Source organism: Geotrypetes seraphini, chromosome 1, assembly GCF_902459505.1.
Source record: "Geotrypetes seraphini chromosome 1, aGeoSer1.1, whole genome shotgun sequence".
Lineage (NCBI taxonomy): Eukaryota > Metazoa > Chordata > Amphibia > Gymnophiona > Dermophiidae > Geotrypetes > Geotrypetes seraphini.
Window position 1 is genome coordinate 302,324,734 of NC_047084.1, and position 20,357 is coordinate 302,345,090.

General features: G+C 41.8%; 1 protein-coding gene across 3 annotated transcripts in view; it reads right to left on the reverse strand.

The window, feature by feature from the left end:
- The window catches only part of PCGF1 (polycomb group ring finger 1), a 126,384-nt gene that overhangs the window by 82,108 nt on the left and 23,919 nt on the right, over nucleotides 1-20,357 (reverse strand). For all 3 annotated transcript variants that reach the window (XM_033955016.1, XM_033954998.1, XM_033955008.1), the window contains exon 3: nucleotides 4,382-4,534. In XM_033955016.1, coding sequence (XP_033810907.1) covers nucleotides 4,382-4,534 — 153 coding nt within the window. The remainder of the gene's footprint in view (nucleotides 1-4,381; nucleotides 4,535-20,357) is intronic.

Below are 20,357 nucleotides of genomic sequence, written 5' to 3' on the forward strand. Positions count from 1 at the left end.
TTTTTTCCTTTTAATTACGTGATTCAGGCCATTGACATTAATAGAATATATTTTAAAAGACATTATATATTTTAATACTTTTCATTATCTTATTCTTCCTCTCCTCTTTCATATTTAATATCCAAAAAATTTTCTTCATGACACACATATTTAACCCTAATGTATCTCCCTTAATTATTCTAATAAATATTCTCCTTATCCCTCCCTTTCCCACCCAATATATTGGTTGCTTAAGGATACACATTGGAACTGTAATCCTAACATTCTCCCCATTCCAGGCAATCAATATTCAATTGTTTAAACAAATTTCCCTTCTATCTATCTATATTGATCTTTTATATATATTTAATCATTTTCCATAACTTTTTATTAATGTATCATTTTCCATTTAACAATATGTTAATTTGTATTTCCTTAGTATTATGATTTCAACATATAATTATTTTAAACATATATGCAGTGTATTATTTAATAATTTTCCTATATTCTGTTCTTTCTTTCATATAATTATTATTGTCTTTTCTTTGTATTGTTTTCCTCCATTTCTTCAAATATTTCGATATGTTATATTTTCTAATTTTTCATAGAGTCTTTAAAACCATCTTAATATATTATGTTAATATATCATAGGTTCTGGTTTAGAGAGAAACTCTTTTAGTTTTTCGGGATCCTCAAAATATAAGGACTTGTCTCCAGATGACACTCTCATTTTCGCCGGGTAGTATAGACCATATTTAAATCCTTTTTCTTTGAGTAGAGGTCTCATGTCTAGTAATCTTTTCCTTTTAGTTGCTGTGTTTTTGGCGAAGTCTGGTAAAAACCATAATCTTGATCCTTTATAATTTAAGTTTTTATCTTTTTTTGCAGCATTTAGTATCTCTAGTGCTTGTTGGTATCTCAACATTTTGAAAATGATTGGTCTTGGTCTGTTTTTATTTTCTAGATTTTTTATTGGGATTCTATGCGCCCTTTCAATTTCAATTGGTTGTTTCAAGTCTAATTGTAAAATTTTTGGAATTAAATTTTCAAGGAAAAGGATAGTATTTTTTCCCTCTAGATTTTCTTGTATTCCAAAGAGTTTGATGTTCTTTCTTCTTCCTCTATTCTCGTAATCCTCCAGTTGATCTTTTAATTTATTTAATTCCAGGTTGTCGTTTTTACATCTTTTTGATTCACATTCTATAGTTTCCATTTTTGATTCTAGTTCAGTTGTTCTTTTGTTGTTAACTTCCATTTGTCTATGTATATTTAAAATTTCTTCTTTCATTTCAGACATATTAGTTATAGTTTCTTTAAGCATTTGTTTGATTTGTTTTAATTCTTCCATGACTTCAGCTTTGCTTAATGTGTCTGATTCTTCGATAGGAAGTGGTATTTTGCTTGGTGTTATTTGTTCTTGTTTCTGTCTTTTTGCAGATGTACCAGCCTCATTTTTGTTTTGTCTGGTACTTGTCATGTTGTTGTTTTCTTTTTCTTTTTCTTTGTTATTCTTATTTCTTGTATTTAGTCTTTTAGATTTGGTATTCTTAGGTTTTTAATCTCTTTTCTTCCAAGATTTTGTTCTATCTTTTGAAGTAGATATTTTTCTTTTTAAGCTCTTTTCTTTTTCCTTTACCTTTGTCAGTTTGAAAATTCTTTTCTCACTTTCACTTTTTCATTGAAGTAGGGGAACTCTTTTTTTCTCCTCTCACAAGCCCAATCGCAGCCCTGATTGAGGAGAGCAACACTTTTTTAGAGTTATTTTTCCTATTTTGACCAACTTTAAGCAATTTTCTTCTGTTTTTTCTCAGCGTCTCTCAATTTCCTCAATGTCTTACTGTTTCAGTTTTTTAAAGTTCCGTTGAACCTTTTCTCTGTCTCCTCTCTCACAAGCCCAATCGCAGCTTTGTCAGAGGAAATTAATATTCAATTCAGTATTTATTTTAGTAAGCTGATATTTATTTGTCTTCAGTGCTTCAGCACTTAATTATTGAGAGAAAATGCAAGTATTCCTCTTTCTCAAATTTTTTTTTTTTTTTTTTTTTAATCCCCTTTTTTTTTATCAAAGAATAATCTTTTTCCTTTTTTTTGGTTTCAATATAGCTGGTCAGAATACAAAATTCTTTCACAATTTTTCCAATCAAACTGTTTGATCTCTCACTTGTACTTCGTGGTTTCAGCGCTGTATTCAAGTTTAATGAAACTGCCAAAGATACAAATGGTTCTCTGCCTTCCCGTTTCTTGTCTGCACTTATCTCACTTCAACTGTAGTAATTCAAGTTTTTTTTTTTTTTTTTTTTTTTGGTTATATCTGATCGGAACACAATCTTTCTTCACAATTTCCCAATCAGATTATCTGGTCTTTCACATTCATCTCGCAGTATCAGTACTGCTTTCAAGTCTCTTGAATCCGTTGAAAACACAGACAGCACTCAGCTTTCCTGACTCTTACCAGCTTTTTCTGTTTCAGTTATATTTGTTCAGAATATAAACTTTTTCCTATTTTTTTTTCACAATTTCGCCAAACTGTTTAATCACATCTACTTCGCGGTTTCAGCGCTGCATTCAAACTTCAATAAACCGCCAGTACAAACGGTTCTCTGCCTTCCCGACTCTTATCAGCACATATCATGCTTCAACTATAGTAATTCGGCTTTTTTTTTTTAGTTATATCTTGTCAGAACACAACCTTTCTTTACATTTTCTCAATCAAACATACAACTCGCAGTCTCTTGAAATCGCCGAAAACACAGACAGCTCTCTGCTTCCCGACTCTTATCAGCTTTTTTTTTTTTTTTCAGTTCACGTTCATCTCGTAGTCTCAGCACTGCTTTCAAGCCTCTTAAAACCTCCGAAAACACAGACTGCTTTCCCGACTCTTATCAGTTTTTTGTTATATCTGATCGGAATATAAACATATACTTCAGCGCTGTATTCAATTTTATGTAACCGCCAACACAAACGGCTCTCTGCTTTCCCGACTCTTGTCAGCACATACCTCTCTTTAAATGCCGCAATTTAGGATTTTATCTTGTATCTTTTGTTCAGCTTTTTATATATATATTTTCCATATAATTATTTTGAAGGAAAAATAATTTTTTTTTTTATTTCATTGCCTGGATGGTGAGGAGCTTCACGATCACACCTCCATCCGTGCTCGCGTTCTATTCAACAACTTTAATAAAAGTAACTGTGAGCAATTGAACATTTCACTTTTCTACAAAGTCCCCATGCAAGATGACACATTTGTTGTATCGATCAACTAGCTTCTGCATTACTGCAGAAAAGTTTTTAGGCTGCTCCCAAAGCCAGGTGAGCACCATTTCCTTTACTTTACTTCATCATGTTTTGTCTTTTGCTCTCCGGGTCACAGTGATGCACCCATGTCTCATCGCTGGTGACAATTCTCTCCAGAATATTCAGATCTTCATAACATCGTCTCAAATACTGGGTCACAACCTCCACATGCTGTTGCTTGTGCAGATCAGTAAGCTGTTTGGGAACCCATCGTGCACAGACTTTCCTGTATCCCAAGTCATCAAGCACTATAGCAAATACAGATCCATAACTGATATCCAATTTGCAGCCAACAGACACACCATTATCCACTGATCTTCTCTAATCAAGGCATCCACCCTGCCAATGTGCTTTTGTGTACACGATGTTGATGGGCGACCAGAATGACCGTCATCAGTTATACCTGTTCTTCCTGCTTTAAACATTTTTACCCACTTATAAACCTTTCATTGATTCATGGTGTTATGTCCACACTGAGTCAATATCCAATAGTGAATTTTCACAGGTTTCACTTCCTCTGCCTAAAGAAAGCACACTACTGCACATTGGTCTTCAATGGTGCAATCTTGCAATGGCGTGTCCATGTCTCTGACCCAATGACTGCCACATGACTATGCTGAGCACTGCACTATGCATGGACAAACTATCCCAACAGACAATGTATGAGTACATGTGTTGCATTTTGCTAGCTCTGTTCTAGTTATTGCATAGTTTAACAATTGCCTTTAATTTTTGATTCACCCTCGTATGTGTCTGAATCAGCAAAGCAATGCATTGCTGAACCAGTGTGAGAAGACAAATGCTAAAACTAAAGCTAGAGGAGAGTAAATTTATAGAACAGGTTTTGAGGTTCAAGATTATACCAAGAAAAGTCAGGAAGAAAGAGGCAGACAGCATTCTCTTTCCATTCCAACCTCAGGAACTGAAAAGCACTAGCAGATCAGTTATGAAGAAGTCTAGAAGTGAGTCAGCATACAGAAAAGTCCTCTGCTCTGTGGATAGAACAAATTTATGATTTAAGGTGGTAGCCAGAATGATAGCAATTGCTGCTCTGGCACATTAAGTTCTAGATATGCTTCCATTGCTCAAGTCCATCTACACTCACTTTCCTGTAGACTTGGAACCAGCTTGTAGACTATGTCCTGCATGACACGGTCCAGTTTCAGGTTCAGCAGAGGTTGTGTTTCATGGATCTTGATGTTACACATTGGGCAGTATTTACTCGTCTGCAGATACTTCACAATGCAGCTTTTGCAAACTACAGAGACAGAAAAACAGCAAGAGAGAAGTCATAAAGTGGCAATGAGACTTAATACAAGCCATGAGTAAGCAAAATAAGCACTTGGTGCTCTGTAAGGGGAGAACAATACCTGCTGATAAACTAAGAGAATGAAAAGGAATTGTATCTTCAAATCAGTCAAAGCCATGACATTATTCAGAAAAAGCATCAAGAAGGGGATATCAAAACAAACAACCAGGTTTTATTAATGGAACAATAAGATACAATTAGAAGACAATTGATGGAAATCTAAAGAGTAAAAAAACATGAGTCGGCAGAGGGAAACCGCTCAATTATTGAATGGATATTGCATGTAAATAATTGTAGGTTCAACTGTCCAGAACTAGCAAATTGTGCACCTTTCTAAAAATATAAAATTGTTAGTCAGTGGTATAGATTACATAGATCCAGATCAACAGGAAAAAGTCATCATCTAGGGACACATAATCTGGTTTACATTGCAAATAAGCACAGCAGCATATGCTGGACTGCCTTGCCATACCACTACACTATCGCTAGATGAGTGTGGGAATGGCACATATAAGGCAAATCATCTCTAGTCTGCTTGATTCTGAGATTTTTTCATACAGAGGGATAGTCAGAAACCCAGTAATCCAACATTGGAGTTCTGAAATTAAAATTACAGTATTGCATATCAATGTTTTCAACAAATATTCTACTAACTGCCAAAAATTACCTTGCTACAGACTACTTTGACAACTTCATCAATAAATTCTTTAACTCCATCTAGGGCAGGGGTAGGTAATTCTGGTCCTCGAGAGCCGGAGCCAGGTCAGATTTTCAGGATATCCACAATTAATATGTACGAGATGGATTTGCATGCAATACCTCCTTGAGATGCAAATCTATCTCATGCATATTTATTGTGACTATCTCGAAACCTGACCTGGCTCCAGCTCTTGAAGACCGAAATTGCATACCCCAGATCTAGGGCAAAACAACATCTTGTCAAGAAATCTTTGAATTTCACAGCTATAGGGCTATATAATTAAACTCTGTCTGGAGCATCCTGTAATAAACACAATGACAGTGGATCTGATTCTGCCCCAAAACAAAAGACTCCTGGCCTATACCTGCATCAACAACCTTTGGAATATAGCAAAGTACTTTTTCCTGGTCTCCCTTTATATCTTAACTCTTGGTTGGTTGGTTCCTTATCAGCCACACAAGATATCTATGTTCTGCAGGCACTAATCAACTTGTTGTGCTTTCTTTGTGAAAACTTGTTTTACTTGTGTTGTACCTGCTCTTTGAATTCACTCCCTACTACTACTGTTATTACTACTATTAATTATTTCAAGAGTGCTACCAAATATACACAGCACTGTACAGAGTCAAAGGAGACAGTCCCTGCTTGAATAAGCTTACAATCTAAACAATCAAGAAAGACAAACATGATGTCAGTTTAGGGGTTACGGTTAAGGGGCATAGTTAAAATTGCTGGTAAGGGTAGTAAGCAGAGGGAAGTAGGGTCATGAGTTGAAGGTTGTCTTAAAAAAGGTGGGTTTTCAGCCTACTTTTGAACAAGGTAAGAGGCATGGCAGACAGACTCTGATAGTTTATTCCAGGCATAGGGGGCTGCAAGCTAAAAGGAACAAAGTCTGGAATTGGAAGTGCAGGAAAAGGGTACAAATAAAAGCAATTTGTCTGAGGAATGGAGTTCTTGTGCAAGATCTGATCTTTGTGCTCTGAACCTGTGGAATGAAATGCAGACAAACGAACCTCCTGGGTGAAATGGAAAGCAGAAACTACCATCAGTAGAAAAGAAAGTACAGTATGTAGAACAACTCCGGCATCTATAGTATGGAGAAAGGGTTCTCCACATGAAAGAGTTTGAAGCTCCAAAATATGCCATGCCAAGACAAAGATGACCAGAAAAAAAAAAAAACAGTCAGCTTCAGATCCAGAAGAGTAGCAGCCTTCAGTGGCTCAAATTGGGCTTCCACAAGGCCCAGTAGAACAATGGTAAGATTACATGAAAGGATGATTCAAGGGAGGCCCTAAACCAGGGGTGTCCAATGTCGGTCCTCGAGGGCCGCAGTCCAGTCGGGTTTTCAGGATATCCCTAATGAATATGCATTGAAAGCAGTGCATGCACATAGATCTCATGCATATTCATTGGGGAAATCCTGAAAACCCGACTGGACTGCGGCCCTCGAGGACCGACATTGGACACCCCTGCCCTAAACAAAGCACCCCTCTCAGAAAACAGGTCACATCCAGATAAGCAGAAGTAAACTAAACTAGAGCACCTTCGTACCCTGAAGCACAAAAAGTCCACTACCGGAACTTTAAGAGAGGCCACCACTAAACCCTTATCTAAGTCTGCCTGAAGAAAAGCCAGGACCACTGAAATGGGAGCCCGCTCAGGCTCCACCTGGTCCTTATCACACCACTGTTGGAAAGCCTTTCAGGCTGAAGCATAAGACAGTCTAGGGCAGGGGTAGGCAATTCCGGTCCTCGAGAGCTGGAGCCAGGTTAGGTTTTCAGGATCTCCACAATGAATATGTATGAGATGGATTTGCATGCACTGCCTCCTTGAGATGCAAATCTATCTCATGCATATTTATTGTGGATATCCTGAAAACTTGACCTGGCTCCAGCTCTCGAGGACCGGAATTGCCTACCCCTGGTCTAGGGTTTCTTGGATTTCAAGAGTGTCGAGAGGACCACCTCTGAATAAATCACGCCTCATCAAGACTGAACACTCAAAAGCCATGTCGTAAGACCAGAGAGCGCTGTGGGTCTCAATGCGCACTAGACTGACCAAGAAGGTTGAACTTCCTGTCCCACTGAAGATGAACAAGATCCACAAACCACGGACGAGGTCAGTCTGGAGAAACTAGAATCACGAAGGGAGTGATTCCTGGGGATTGGAGGAGAGCGGATGTGGTCCCTATTCATAAAAGTGGTCACAGGGATGAAGCAGGAAACTACAGGCCGGTGAGCCTCACTTCAGTTGTTGGAAAAATAATGGAAGTTTTGCTGAAAGAAAGGATTGTGTACTTCCTTGAATCTAATGGGTTACAGGATCCGAGGCAACATGGCTTTACAAAAGGTAAATCGTGCCAAACGAACCTGATTGAATTTTTTGATTGGGTGACCAGAGAGTTGGATCGAGGACATATGCTAGATGTAATTTACTTGGATTTCAGCAAAGCCTTTGATACAGTTCCTCATAGGAGGCTGTTGAACAAACTTGAAGGGCTGAAGTTAGGACCCAAAGTGGTGAACTGGGTCAGAAACTGGCTGTTGGACAGACGTCAAAGGGTGGTGGTTAATGGAAGTCGTTCGAAAGAAGGAAAGGTGAGTAGTGGAGTCCCTCAGGGATCAGTGCTGGGGCCAATCCTGTTCAATATGTTTGTGAGTGACATTGCTGAAGGGATAGAAGGAAAAGTGTGCCTTTTTGCAGATGATACCAAGATTTGTAACAGAGTAGACACCGAAGAGGGAGTGGAAAAGATGAAAGAGGATCTGCAAAAGTTAGAGGAATGGTCTAATGTCTGGCAACTAAAATTCAATGCAAAGAAATGCAGAGTAATGCATTTGGGGATTAATAATAGGAAGGACCTGTATATGCTGGGAGGAGAGAAGCTGATATGCACGGACGGGGAGAGGGACCTTGGGGTGATAGTGTCCGAAGTGGCTGCTGCCAGAAGGATGCTGGGCTGTATAAAGAGAGGCGTAGTCAGTAGAAGGAAGAAGGTGCTGATGCCCCTGTACAGGTCATTGGTAAGGCCCCACTTGGAATATTGTGTTCAATTTTGGAGACCGTATCTGGCGAAGGACGTAAGAAGACTTGAGGCGGTCCAGAGGAGGGCGACGAAAATGATGAGGCTTGCGCCAGAAGACGTATGAGGAGAGACTGGAAGCCCTGAATATGTATACCCTAGAGGAAAGGAGAGACAGGGAAGATATGATTCAGACGTTCAAATACTTGAAGGGTATTAACGTAGAACAAAATCTTTTTCAGAGAAAGGAAAATGGTAAAACCAGAGGACATAATTTGAGGTTGAGGGGTGGTAGATTCAAGAACAATGTTAGGAAATTCTACTTTACGGAGAGGGTGGTGGATGCTTGGAATGCGCTCCCGAGAGAGGTGGTGGAGAGTAAAACTGTGACTGAGTTCAAAGAAGCGTGGGATGAACACAAAGAGTCTAGAATCAAAAAATAAGATTAAATATTGAACTAAGGCCAGTACTGGGCAGACTTGAACGGTTTGTGTCTGTATATGGCCGTTTGGTGGAGGATGGGCTGGGGAGGGCTTCAAAGGCTGGGAGGGTATAGATGGGCTGGAGTAAGTCTTAACAGAGATTTCGGCAGTTGGAACCCAAGAAATAGCTAAGAAGAAAAAAAAAAAAAAAATTTAAATTGAATCAGGTTGGGCAGACTGGATGGACCATTCGGGTCTTTATCTGCCATCATCTACTATGTTACTATGTTATGTTACTATGCATCACTATCCAGCAGATGGCCTGACCAACTAGAGGCCAAGGAGAGAACATAAAGGAGTTCATGAGCTGGTCAGGGCTGAACTAAGGTGTCCAGCCCTAAGCTTTCATGCTCTATTCTTCGAATGAAGCAGTGCTGGACCTACGAGTTCTCTGCCAAAGCCATCTGGGAACGGCCCCAGTGCTGTACAATCAGATGGAAATGCTTTCTGTGAGAGGGCCCATTCTTTCCGGTCCAGGATTGTCAACTAAGGAAGTCTGTACATTGTCGACTCCGGCCAAGTGCGCCGCCAAGAGAGACAGAAGATGCAACTCCATACAGCGAAACAGCATGCAAGCCTCCTGGCCCAAGGGAGTACTTTTTTTGCTCCCTTGACGAATTACATACGCCACTGCCATGGTGTTGTCTGAGAACACTCGCCCTGCTTTTCCTTCCAGAGTGGGCTGAAGAGCAACGCCAGGTAAATCACCTGAAGCTCCAAACGATTGATTGACCAACACCTCTAATGAGGAATCCACTGCCCCTGAATAGAACAATCCCCACAGTGAACACCCCAACTCGACAGGCTGGCATCCATCGTAAGTTAACCACTCCAAGATCTAAAGAAGCTTGTCCTGGCACAGACTGCTGCAGGTGGGTTCCATCCAGGGGAGCAGCTTCTGAAGGGGAAGATGTAGCAGAGACCATTGAAAAAGGAGGGACTCCTATAGAGGGTGCATGTACACACTGGCCTAAGGGACCGCCTCCAAGGAGGCAGCAATGGAACCCAGCACCTGCTAGGTCCCTGTATAATGCTAGGGCATGGGAGCTGGTAGGTTCAGAAGATTTCCGATCTGCTGCTGAATTTTCAAACTGTGTGGCTTGGGAAGAAACGCATGTGGCTTGGGAAGAAACGCACCCTGCTGGGTGTCGAAGAAAAGGCCCAGATAGTCCAAGGTCTGTGATGGTGTCAACTGGCTCTTTTCAAAGATGACAACCCAACCCAAGCCCTGTAGCAGAGAGACCACTGTCTCCACAGCATAGGTGCACTTGTGTCAAGATGGAGCCCGGATCAACCAGTCGTCCAAGAAAGGATCAGCCTGGACACCCTGCCTGGGGAGAAAAGCTACTACAACTACCAACACCTTGGTGAAACTGCGAGGAAGCCCAAGGGGAAGAGCCGCAAACTGGAAATGCTGTTGAACATGGAAACGCAGAAATCTACAATGGTCTGGAATATGGAGACAAGCCTCCGTGAGATCCAATGATGTTAGAAACTCCCCAGGAGAGACAGCAGCAATGACTGTGTGTACGGTTTTCATAAAGAAGTGAGGAATCCACAGGAAGCGATTGACTGACTTGAGATCCAGAATGGGCCTCCAATCCCCCGAACCATATTTTGGCACGATGAAGTATAAGGAGTAACTGCTGAAGCCCGAGTCATGTTCTGGAATGGGTTCTAGTGCTCAGATGTGCAAGAGATGCTGCAAACTAGTGCAGAACTCTGACTCCTTTTCCAGCTGACCTGCCGGCGAGTCCACAAACAAATTTGGAGGCAGGCAAAATAAATCTTGTGTCCCTCCCGAATGATGTCCAACACCCATTTATCCAAGGACATGCGAGTACACTCTTGGTATAACTGAGAAAGGCAATCCTCTGGTGTGGCTGTTTAGGAGCAATAGCTGCTTGGGATTCGGATGCCTGAGGATGTCTGGAATTGAAAGTTCTGACACAGGAACTGTATCCTTGGGAATATCTCTGGGAGGAAAAGCCCAAGGATCCCTGACAAAAACAGTGAGACGAAAATTACTACTGTCCTCTCCCGAAGTCTGACGAGCCTTGTTCACAGGGAGAAACTTAGGATGGCGATTAGCAACACCGGCCATGAGGTTATCCAGACCTTTCCCAAAAAAAGAAGCCAACCCTTGAAAGTTAGTCTGCTTAAAGTGACCTTGGAGGCAGTGTCCCCAGCCTAATGATGGATCCAAAGAGGCCGACACATAGACATCACAGAAGCAGTACGAACTCGAATGAGATCAGAAAGGACGTCCGCCACATAATCCACACCGTCCATCGCGAGCTGAGGACAGACATCCACTTGTGCAGAGGGCAACCTGCGCAATCTCGTGTGACAGTCATGTGCCATAAAGGAAGCTGCCACCCTGATGCCTGAAGAAGCCACTTCAAAAAGCTGTTTTTAATATAATAGCCACTCTGCGATCCTGGGAGACCTTAAATACAACTCCTCTATCACAAGGGAGGTCCTTGCACTAGGTACCCTGCAGCTTTGCAGAATCCACCTTAGGTTGCTCAAAAACTACTGAAAAGCAGTAGCCAGCAGATAAAGTTTAGACATAGCTTGAGAGAGTTGGAAAGAGCAGTCTGGGGCATCCCACTATTCTGTAACCAGGTCAGAAGCTGTGAATGGGATGGGGGAAAAAAAAAAAAAAAAAAGAGAGAGAGAAGGATAGCACATTAGAACAGTTCGTTACCGAACACTGACATGGGAAGTGGAGATTCCAATTTTAGCTGTTTCAGAACCTCAGCAATAAAATGGTGAACAGAGCCATGCTTTAAAGGTCTGCTGATGGAGGGTTCCTCACCCAAATCCAGACTCTCAGGGCAACCATGTTGACTAATCTCAGCAAGGGTTATCAGCTGGATCCAAAATAGAAGCAGTGTAAAGAGACAAAAGTGGCATAATATCCATATGGCATAATGCAATCGAGTTCTGCCATAGCTGGATGAGAGGGCTCCTGAGAAAGGATCTCTGGCACTGGCTTAACCGATAGGCCTGCCATCTGCAACCAATGAGCTGGGTCTGAAGAATACACTTTCCAGAGAAGCCAAAAAAAAAAAAAGAAGAGTCTGGTGAAAATTTACACCTTGTTCACTGTAGGGCCCTGCTGAGGTGCTCACACCGTGCTAAGAGAGTCCCCAGACTCGGAACGCAGTGTTTGGAACCATATTCCAGAACGGCCCCCTGAGCGAATGCTTCTCCCAAAATCACAGACCCAGCCCTGGAGGACCTAAAGGAGGTGAAGACCGAAGCACCCGCCCCCTCCCCAGCATACAGTAGCATGCGGTAGATGGTCACTGTCCAGCGCCAATCCAGCACAATCAATGCACACATACAACAGATTAGGGACTGGGGAGACCGTTCCAAATTATTTTTAGTCAAAATGAGGAGTTTTGAGGCAGAAATAAAAAAAACTTTGAAAAAAAGATTGATAATAATCCAAGATGGCTACCACCAGTAAATACACACCAAAAATGGCAAAAATAAAGAAAATGACAGTAAAAAATAGCGATTTAAGGTTTGGGGAGGTGGGAGACCTGAACCCTACCCTCAGAAACTCTGAAAAAATGCATTTCACATAGTCTCGCAGACTACCCCTGAAGCTCCCATAGTAAACAATGGAGCTGTACTTACAGTCTGATGTGCCTGACTGCCAGCTCTGCTACACTGCATCTGAATAGAGGAAAAGGATTTTCTGCCTTAGTAACTACTCCAAATAACCAAACTTCAAGATCTTCAGACTGTGCCCTGAAACCCAGAGGGAATTTTACTCAGGACATATACAGCCTGTGCTTAAACCCCTGACAGAGTCAGAGGGCAAGTGAACTCCCAGGGGAATGGACCACGAGTCTGAGAAGGGTGGGACAAGCAGGATGGCTCCACAGATCCACATAAGCTTCTCTCTGAAGCAGCAGTCTGGCTCCGTGGGACTGCATCCCTTCCTCCAGCAGAGGACACCGCACGGGGGTCTCAAAGCACTCAAGCCACAAAAACAAAAACAAAAAACCTTTAAACATAAAAAATAAGAAAAATATGCAGAGAATATCCAAAAGACTTCTCCATGGATTGCTTGCAGAAATTTGAAAATACAGGAGGCTCTAATTCTCTCTAAGGTGGGAGGAGCATGTGCTCAAAAAGTGTTTGGATTTCTTCAATTCCCGGATTGTGGGAAGGGATTGAACACCTACCTTACTGAATCCAGAAGGGACATAACAGAATGCCCTTTACAGAATCCAGAGGACAACGTTTAAAGAAATGACCATGCTTTTAACAAAGTATGTATACATCAGATAAAGCAAAACATGTAGCATTAACTTAATGTTAGATGGTCTAAAAACATATTTGGTTGCTAAAATTGTAAGAACATTTTAAAAATAGCAATAAATAAATCACCTCCCAGGACAATAAAGCAAAGTTTGATTTCTATGTGAGGATTTGTAATAAATGGCCTAATCTTGATTAAAAGCTACAAAGGTGGCAATATATATGTTTTAATGGCAGCTTTGACCGTTGCTCCTGGCTAAGCTAGTTTCATCTTCCTACCTGCGCAGTTCTTCCTCTTGATAAAGAAACATGACTCGTGTTGAGGGAGTTGAACTTGTTATGGAATGTATTTATATTCAACATTTCACATTGGATGGATTTATTCTTGATATTCCTGAACACGATTTTGAACACATGATTGCTGTACTTGCACTTTGCTTTGGCGCTGCACCTATTGGGATTTGGCTGCACATAGACTTCTGAACACTTGCTTTCTTCAGATGGTTAAGGTCCTACATTTTGCTTTTCAACGTCTCCTCGGATTTTAGTTTGAAGTCTGAATTAGTCTCTGACTGCTTTCAAAGAAGTAAACTATTTATTAATGAATGCATTATTGATGACTGTCTTAATGGAGATATGCAAATGTTGTGAAATTCTCTGCTCCTTCCTCTGAGTTTTTGAAATATTTTTATTGTTAAATATTATGATATTATTAAATCATTAAATGGTTACTTGAATGAACTGATATTACTAATTTTGGAATAGTAGATTCTCTTGATTTAGATTATACATGTTGATCTCATAAAATACTGTTTGTTGTTTGTAACATTTAGTTTTTGAAAATTAAGATATGCTATTAAAATTACATTTAAAAACAGAATATGCCTTTTGATAAATGAAGGCTGAGGATGTGTGTGTAGTTCCATCACTGCAGTTTGCACAACAGAAGAAAAAATTGCTCAGTAGAGATGGACAATGCAGATCAATATCTATTACAGCAAGGATAAAAGTTCTACTCCCAGCATTATAGGGAAATGCTGCCACACCATGGACACAGTGAGCAATTTCTTCAGGCTAGGATTACATCAGTTATCTGCAGAAATCCTCATCACTGTCCTTTCTGTACCCTATAATTCAATTTTATGGTTACATTTTTTATATCTTATTATAAAACGTAATAGATTAGGAGAATATCAAGTTTGAGCAAAACCAGTTGAGGGTTATTTTCCTGTGTTTTACCTGCAGAAAAAGGCAATTTGAAAATTGTCCACTCTGGGTACAAATATACATGGTCTATGAAGCATATACTTTCACATGCATTTAGTAAAAGCATTATAGGGAACAGGCTGGCTAACAGGTACCACCAGGGATCGGCCTGTCAGCTGCAGACCTAAGTCTGCTTCTTCTCTACGCAGGCAGAGCAGACACTGAAGGTGATAAGCTCTGAACACTTAAAAATACCAAATAAAAACTGAAAACACCAAATAAAATAAGAAAAAGGAGAGAGCAGAGCAGAAACACTCTTTCTGGCTCACGAGCAGAAGGGAAAAACTTCAGGTGGCAGTAGAGCTCCTGGTGAAGTAGAAGGGTCAGAGAAAAAAAAATACAGAGTGGATTCCTTCTGCATATGGCTCGTGGCCATGGGGAGATAACCAGAATGCAATGGAAAATATTTTAAAAACTAGACAGGCACATTTGAACTTGACTCAAGAGGGGCACGACATCTTCAAATTTTTTTATTTTATTTTTTAACAAAAATAATCAGCCAAGCTTCAGTATTCTGTATTAGTTGTAATCTGATTTTGAAGCTTAACGATTCTCTCCTGCAGTAGAAACACCTTGCCTGTCTCCAAGTGTCGAAACGGACTCCAAGAAGAAACATGACGTTTGGTGAAATTCACCACTAATCTGGTGATAACTCTCTCTCTCTCCTGAAAAGACTTCACTTAAATCAACCCAACCAATCGTTGAAGTATGGATGCACTAGAATGTCCTCCTTGCACAACGCTGATGCAACAACCACCATAACCTTGAAAAAAGGTGCATGGAGTCATGGTCAGACCAAATGAAACAGCAAAAATTGAAAGTGCTGCCCTAAAGACAGCAAAACAAAAGAATTGCTGATGGCTATGCAAATAGGAATATGAAGATGGGCTTCTGATAGATCCATGGAAGTGAAAAACCCTCAACAGAACAATAAACGATCAAAGTTTCCATCCAAAACCCAATTACCTTTAAGCTCTGGGGGGAGGGGGGAATCCTCATTGAAGATACCGAAGGCCACAAGAGTACGGGCCTTTGGGATGCGAGAGACCTATTGGTCCTATTCTCTTCTGTCTGTTTCTTTGGGGGGTGGGGAGGGTATGCTAGGGGATTTTGCTGGCTAGGTTGGGTTGGCGTGGGGGGGAGGGGGGCTTCCTACTTCTGTTTTACCGACTACAAACCTAAAAATGCTGTATTGTTGATGGTTGGTTCTTTTGACTTTGCCCTGTTCTTGGTTGGTTGTTATTTGCAATCACAATAAAAAGATTTGACCATAAGGCTCTGTTGACTCAAGATCCAATATAGGATAGAATGTTCCTTCTTGCTTGGGAGCTACAAAGTAAAAGGTATAACTTCTCAATCATTGCTCTTCTCGAGGAACAGGAATCACTGCTTGCAAACTGAGGTAGTGCTGTAAAATGTCCTCTATCACTGCCACCTTCCAGTAGGAATAATAGGGAAACTCTAGAAACCAATCTGAAAGAAGATGATTGAACTCTAAGGAATAACCATCTCAAATGACTTCCAGGACCTAACGGTCCAAAGTGATGCGGATCCACCTTTGGTAAAATTCTGAGACACATCCCCTAAAATGTACTAGAGGCTGGACCCTAACACCTTTATTGGGAGCCATGCCTTTGAAAGTGCTGCCCGATTCATGGAAAAAAAATTTTGATTCAATTCAGCCTATTGAATCAATTTTTCGAATCAATTTTCCTGCCCAATTAGAAACATAGAAAGATGATGGCAGATAAGGGCTACAGCCCATCAAGTCTGCCCATACCATTGACCCCCTTTTAAGTCTACTGGCCCCCTTAACTCTACTGACCTGCTCTATTAAGTCTATATCCTAGCGACCCTATTTATTGGTATGACTCCCGCAGTGATCCCACATAGGTATCCCACTGGATGGGTTTTTTTTCAAGCATCCCGGTGGATTTATTTTGTAGCTTCTTCACCCATTCTTTGCCCTCTCCAAACACATGCCGATGCTGTGGTGTAAACAAAATAATTAGGTCCCAGCTTGCACTCGCTGTGTAACACCAGCTCAGGCAGGATACACATTTCAAATCTGACATCACAAAATAGAAAATAATTTTTTTTTTCTACCTTTTTGTTGTCTGGCCATTTTATTATTCAAATCATGTTGGTCCCAACTCTGGTTTCTGTTTGTCTTCTGTTAACTCAGCAGGGTCTCCTGCCCATTTAACATTTATGCCAATATGCCTGATGGGCCGCCGCGTGAGCGGACCGCTGGGCGGGATGGACCTCTGGTCTGCCCCGGCGGAGGCGACTACTTATGTTCTTATGTTCTTTCTCTGTGCTTATCATCCATCTTCCATCTCTGTACCTTTCCTTCCACTGCCATATCCAACATTGACAAGTGGGATGTAACAGAGAAGTCCCTCAAATTCAGGGTGAGACTGATTAGCCAGGTGGGACCGATTAGCCAGCTGCCAGAACTGAAGAAACGAAAGCAAAATCGACAAATCTCTTCTGGGAAAACCGCAAAAGATTCCGCCCACGGGAAAGTTACACCTCGTGTTGTGTGAGCCTTTACCAAAAGAGGCTGCCACTTTCCTGCTCCGATGTAAGTGGAGGAAATGGTGGCTTTAAAAGCCTGTCAGCCCTTACAGGCTATACCAACCAGCACAAACCAATGATCAGACAAACGAAACTCATTTGTGACTTGTAAGTACCTCAGCAAAAGTCTGTGCACATCCAGCAATTTTAAATATCTTGTCATGTTTGTTCGAATGCGAGGGTGCAAAGGCTGGCAACTGCACCTCCTGGTTAATGTGTAAACTAGAACACCTTTGGAAGAAAGAACAGTGTGCAGGATCACGCTGGAATCTGGAATCTTCAGAAAAGGATCTCTGAAGGACAAGGCCTGAAGTATGAAAACTCTGTGGGCCGACATATTGGCCACCAAGACCACCATCTTAATGGTGAGGTCTATCAAATAAGCCTGGTCCAACAGTTCATAGGGTGAACTAGCAAGTGCCCTGAGAACTAGATTGAGATTTCAAGTCAGAAATGGCTGACATAACAGAAGGTGCAGCCATAATGCACCCTTCAGAAACTTAACTACATCCGGATGAGCAGCCAGAGGGACCCTCAGGGGCTTAGAAACAAAGCAGGAAAGTCCAGCTTTTCCAGGCCTCCCTGAAGAAAGGCAAGCACAAACGAGATCAACATCTAGCTTGGATCTTCGTTCTTCCGAGCGCACCAATGCTGAAAACTCCTCCAAGCATTCATATACACCATCATAGCTGACTTCTTGCTGCTCAAGATGACAGTTATCACTCCCATCGAGTACTCTCTGCGTACTAAGTCTGCGCATTCAAGATTCTGGCCATAAGACCAAAGTGGTCTTGATCTTGCAGGAAAATAGGACCCTGTGTGAGGAGGTGAGAGTGCCAGAAAAGTTTGAGCTCCTGCTCCAGCTACAGTTGACAGGTCGGCCACAAGAATCACCTGATCTTGGTGTATCTTGATTCTCCACAGAAAGCGGCCTATCATGGGCCATATAGGGAAGACACGAGAAGTTCCACTTGGGATCATGGCTGCACCATGGCATCCAACCCTTTGCTTCCAGGTTTGCAACGGCGGCTGAAGAAATGAGCCACCTTCTTGTTGACTGCCAATGCCATCAGGTTAATCATCAGGTGTCCACATCTCTCTACAATGTATTGGAAGGCTCTCTGGGACAATGACCATTCCCTTGGTCCAACCCTTCACTTCCAGGTTTGCAACGGCAGCTGAAGAAATAAGCCACCTTCTTGTTGACTGCCAATGCCATCAGGTTAATCATCAGGTGTCCACATCTCTCTACAATGTATTGGAAGTCTCACTGGGACAGGGACCATTCCCTTGGATCCAAAGTTTGATGAATGAGATAATCCACTTGCACGTTGTCTGTTCCTATGTGCACAGCTGAAAGAGCCAGAAGATGCCTTTCCGCCCAGTGAAAGAGCATTTGAGCCTCTTGCCGCAGAGGCACGTTCCGGGTGCCCCCTTGCCGATTGACATAGGTCACCACTGTGGATTTGGTCAAGAAGGCTCAAACCATCTTGGTCTGGAACCCACTCTTGAAGTTTAACATAAGAACATAAGTAGTGCCTCTGCTGGGTCAGACCAGAGGTCCATCGTGCCCAGAAGTCCGCTCGCACGGTGGCCCAACCTGAGTAGTAGTCCTCTATCTATACCCATCCCCTTTTCCTTCAGAAAATTGTCCAATGCCTTCTTAAACCCTAATACCGAACTCTGTCCTATCACGCCCTCTGGAAGCGCATTCCAGGTGTCCACCACACGTTGGGTGAAGAAAAACTTCCTAGCATTGGTTTTGAATCTGTTCCCTTTCAACTTTTCCGAATGCCCTCTCGTTCTTGTAGTTTTTGAAAGTTTGAAGAATCTGTCCCTCTCTACTTTTTCTATGCCCTTCATGATCTTGTAAGTCTCTGTCATATCCCCTCTAATTCTCCTCTTCTCCAGGGAAAAGAGCCCCAGCTTCTCCAGTCTCTCAGTGTATGAAAGATTCTCCATACCCTTTATCAAATGTGTCGCTCTCTTCTGAATCCTCTCGAGTATCGCCATATCTTTCTTAAGGTATGGCGACCAGTATTGGACGCAGTACTCTAGATGCGGACGCACCATCGCCCAATACAACGGCAGGATAACTTCTTTCGTTCTGGTTGTAATACCGTTCTTGATTATACCTAGCATTCTGTTGGCTATCTTAGCCGCCACTGCGCACTGTGCCGTCTGCTTCATTGTTTTGTCCACAATTACCCCCAAGTCCCTTTCTTGGTTATTCTCACTCAGTAACATCCCTCCCATTGTATAGCTGTACCTCGGGTTTCTGCTTCCTACATGCAATACTTTACATTTCTCTACATTGAACTTCATCTGCCATCTCGTTGCCCACTCCCCTAGTTTGTTCAGGACCCTTTGTAATTCCTCGCAGTCCTCTTTAGTCCGAGTACCACTAAATAGTTTAGTGTCGTTTGCAAATTATTATTTCGCACTTCGTCCCTGTTTCTATATCATTTATAAATATATTGAATAGCAGCAGTCCGAGCACCGACCCCTGAAACACCACTCGTAGCCCTCCTCCAGTCTGAGTAGTGGCCCTTTACTTCTACCCTCTGCTTCCTACCCGCCAACCAATTCCTGATTCATCTATGTACGTCTCCTTCCACCCCATGGTTCTTCAGTTCCTGAAGTAGGCGTTCATAAGGTACCTTGTCAAAGGCTTTTTGGAAATCTAAATATACGATGTCTATGGGGTCCCCTTTTTTCCATTCATTTGTTAATTCCTTTGAAGAAGTGCAGTAAATTCGTTAGGCACGATCTCCCCTTGCAGAAGCCATGTTGGCTTGTTTTTAGAAGTTTATTTCTTTCAAAATGCTCATCAATGCTGTCTTTTATCAGCACTTCCGCCATTTTCCCCAGAACCGAGGTCAGACTCATCGGTCTCCGGGTCACCTCTTGATCCCTTTTTAAAGATGGGCGTAACATTGGCTATCTTCCAATCCTCGGCATCACTCTTGTTTTCATGGATAGATTGCAAACTTGCTATAGTAGTTCCGCTATTTCCTCTTTTAGTTCTTTCAGAATCCTTGGGTGGATTCCATCCAGACCCGGCGATTTGTCAGTTTTTAATTTTTCTAGCTGCCTGCATATGTCTTCAAGTTTTACTTCCATGGATGTTAATTTATCTGTTAGGCCTCCTTTAAAGATTTGTTCAGGTTCCGGTATGTTGGATGTGTCCTCTTTTGTAAATACAGACAAAAAGAACATGTTTAGTCTTTCCGCCACTTCTTTCTCCTCCTTCACCACTCCCTTCCTGTCTCCGTCATCCAGAGGTCCCACCTCCTCCCTAGCCGGCTGCTTCCCTTTAACATATCTGAAGAACGGTTTGAAATTTCGTGCTTCCTTGGCTAGCCTTTCTTCATATTCTCTTTTGGCTTTTCTAACCACAAGGTGACATTCTTTTTGATACTTCCTGTGCTCGTTCCAGTT